Source organism: Chiloscyllium plagiosum, chromosome 32, assembly GCF_004010195.1.
Source record: "Chiloscyllium plagiosum isolate BGI_BamShark_2017 chromosome 32, ASM401019v2, whole genome shotgun sequence".
Classification (NCBI taxonomy): domain Eukaryota; kingdom Metazoa; phylum Chordata; class Chondrichthyes; order Orectolobiformes; family Hemiscylliidae; genus Chiloscyllium; species Chiloscyllium plagiosum.
This window is the reverse complement of record NC_057741.1, coordinates 42,510,520-42,513,939: the sequence shown is the minus strand read 5'-3', so window position 1 is coordinate 42,513,939 and position 3,420 is coordinate 42,510,520. Positions and strand designations below refer to the sequence as shown.

General features: G+C 47.7%; 1 protein-coding gene across 1 annotated transcript in view; it reads left to right on the top strand.

Annotated features, from left to right (window-relative positions):
• The first annotated feature begins 2,619 nt into the window (after positions 1-2,619).
• Positions 2,620-3,420, top strand: part of LOC122539562 (diacylglycerol kinase theta) — a 199,973-nt gene continuing 199,172 nt past the window's right edge. The window contains exons 1-2 of the mRNA XM_043674545.1: positions 2,620-2,946; positions 3,048-3,390. Of these exons, the coding sequence (XP_043530480.1) occupies positions 2,827-2,946; positions 3,048-3,390 (463 nt within the window). The 5' untranslated portion in view covers positions 2,620-2,826. The remainder of the gene's footprint in view (positions 2,947-3,047; positions 3,391-3,420) is intronic.

The window sequence follows — 3,420 nt, the reverse complement described above, 5'->3', positions numbered from 1 at the left end:
ATTTCCAACGCCCCTCCTCCAAGTCCCTCCTCCCTACCTTTTATCTTCTCCTGCTGAACACTCTCTGCTCATTCCTGAAGAAGGGCCTGTGCCCGAAACATTGAATCTCCTGTTCCCTGGATGCTGCCTGACCTGCTGTGCTGTTCCAGCAATAAAGTTTCAACTTTGATCTCCAGCATCTGCAGACCTCACTTTCCCTCAGCAGAACCTCTTTCCTTTTTCTACCTATATTGATGGCACCTATGTGGACTACGACAACTAAATCTTTCCCTTTGTTCTCCAAATTCCTCTGCAGGTCTGATGATTTATCCTGAACCCAGGCACTAGGTAGACAACACAGCCCTCAGGACTCTCAATCCTGGCCACAGACTGGAGGCCTGCGACCAGTGGTGTGCCACAAAGGTTGGTGCTGGGTCCATTGCTTTTCGTCATTTACATAAGCGATTTGGATGTGAACATTGGAAGTATTGTTAGTAAGTTTGCAGACAACACCAAAGTTAGATGTGCAGTGGTCAGCGAAGAAAGTTACCTCAGAGTACAAATGGATCTTGATCAGATGGGTCAATAGGCTAAGGAGTGGCAAATGGAGTTTAATTTAGTTAAATGAGAGGTGCTGTATTTTGGAAAGGCAAATCAGAGCAGGATTTATATACTAAATTGTAAGGTCCTGTGAGTGTTGCTGAACAAAGAGACCGTGGAGCGCAGGTTCACAGTTCCTTGAAAGGAGAGTCGCAGGTAGATAGGATAGTGAAGGAGGTGTTTCCTTTACTGGTCACAGCATCAAGTATAGGAGTTGGGGGGGTCATATTGCAGCTGTACAGCACATCAGTTAGGTCACTTTTGGAATACTAAGTGTAATTCTGGTCTCTTTCCTATCGAAAGGATGTTGTGAAACTTGAAAGGGTTCAAAAAAGATTTACAAGGATGTTGCCAGGGTTGGAGGATTTGAGCTATAGGGAGAGGCTGAATTGACTGGGTGGTTTTCCCTGGAGCGTTGAAGGCTGACGGGTGACCTTATAGATTATAAAATCATGAGGGGCATGGATAGGATAAATAGACATGGTCTTTTTCCTGCGGTGGGGGAGTCCAGAACTAGAGGGCATAGATTTAGAGTCAGAGAGGAAAGTTATAAAAGGGACCTAAGGGGCAACTTTTTCACACAGAGGGTGGTGCATGTTTGGAATGAGCTGCCAGAGGAAGTGGTGGAGGCTGGTACAATTACAATATTTAAAAGATATCTGGATAGGTATATGAATATGAAGGGTTTAGAGGGATATGGGCCAAGTGCTGGCAAATGGTACTACATTAGGTTAGGAAATCTGGTTGGCATGGACAAATGGGACCAAAGGGTCTGTTTCCGTGCTGTACATCTCTATGACTCGAACAGTGTCTATTCCCCGACTCTACTGCAGGCAATACTTCAAATGTGGCCGAACTAATGTCCTGTACTGCTGCAAAATGACCTCCCAATAAAGACAAGCTTACCAAATGTCTTCTACCTACGTCTCCATTTTCAAAGAACTATGAACCTGCAGGCCAAGGTCTCTTTATTCAGCAACACTCCCCAGGACCTTACCATTAAGAATTCCTGCTCTGATTTCCCTTTCCAAAAAGCAGCATCTCACATTTATCTAAATTAAACTCCATCTGCCATTCCTTGGACCGTCTGATCAAGATCCAATTGTACTCTGAGGTAAGCTTCTTTGCTGTCCACTACACCTCCAATTTTAGAGTCATCTGCAAACTTACGAACTATACCTTCTATGTTCACATCCAAATCATTTATACAAAAGACAAGAAGCAGTGGACCTAGCACCAATCCTTGGGGCATACTGTTGGTTACAGGCCTTCAGTCTGAAAAGCAACTCTCCACCACCACCCTGTCTTCTATATTTAAGCAAGTACTGTATCCAAATTGCTAGTTCTCCATGTATTCTCTGTGATATTACCTTGCCAATCAGTCTATCATGAGGAAGCTTGTTGAAAACCTTATTGAAGTACATATGGATCACGTCCACTGCTCTGCCCTCATCGATCCTCTTTGTTACTTCAAAAGACCTCAGTCTTGAGTTGCTAGATATCTTCAAAATCTGTTCCACTTAGTACAGTGATAGTGTCACACAACACAGTGAAGGATATTGTCAATGTGAAGGTGGAACTTATCTCCACAAGGACTGTACAGTAGTCACTTTACCGATACTGTAATGAACAGATATATTTGCAACTGGTAGATTGGCAAGGATGATGGATGTCAAGTAGGTTTTTCCCTCATCATCTGTTGCACACCCTGCCTAGCAGCTATGTCCTTTAGAACTGACTTGTTTAATTAGTGCTGCTGCTGTGCACTCTTGCTAGGGGTAATTGAAGTCCCCCACCCAGAATGCATTTAGTGCCTTTGCCACATGAAAGCTTCTTTCAAGTGTTGTTCAACATGGAGGAGCACTGATTCATCAACCAAAGGAGGGTGGTTACCAGCAGGAGCTTTCCTTGTCCATGTTTAACTGGACTTCATGGGGTCCAGAGTCAATGTTGAGGTCTCCCAGGCCAAGTCCCTTTCAAATGTGTACCTCTGCTGGGTCTGTCTTACTAGTGGGACAGGACATATCCAGGGATGGTGATGATGGTTTTTGGCACATTGTCTCTTATTTATGTTTCCAAAAGTATGACTATGTCAGGCTGGTGTTTGATTAGTCTGTGAGAGACCTCTCCTAATTTTGGCACTAACCCCCAGATGTTAGTAAGAAGGACCTTGCAGGCTTGACAGGGCTGTTTTAGCCACTGCTCGTGCAGTGCCTAGGTCAATGCCTGCCGGTCTGTCCAGTTTTAATGATTTGTTGGGACTTTGTAGCGATTACTATAACCCAGGGGCTTGCTAGGCCGTTTCAGAGGGCACCTGAGAGTCAAGCACATTGCTGCGGCTCTAAACTCACATGTAGATCAGACCAGGTGAGGGTGGCAGATCTCCTTCTCCTGACGAACCAGTTGGGTGTTTGACATTTGGCAATATTTTATCGTTATCAATATCATTCCCCTCTCCGCTTCCTCAGTTACTCTCTGTCCGATCCCCGGGGAGCGGCCCCTACCCCCGGGGCGGGAGTGAACAGGAGGCTGGGCCCAAGGCCCCGGGCTCCGCCCAGCTCTCAGGCGGCCCTGGGAGGTGGGCCGTTGGGCTGACGGGCGGCGGCGGGCGGATGGCGGACAACTGGGGCCGCGCGAGCCCGAACGGGAGCCCGAGCCCGAGCTCGAGCCGCGAGAAGGCGGCGGCGGCGGGGGGTCATCGCCGGCATCTGGGCCATGGGCACCGCCTGAGGAAAGTGACCCTGAGCAAACCGACCTTCTGTCAGCACTGCACCGACTTCATCTGGGGGCTCGGCGGCTTCGAGTGCGACCGTGAGTCGGGGGGAGGGGAGGGAGAGGGGA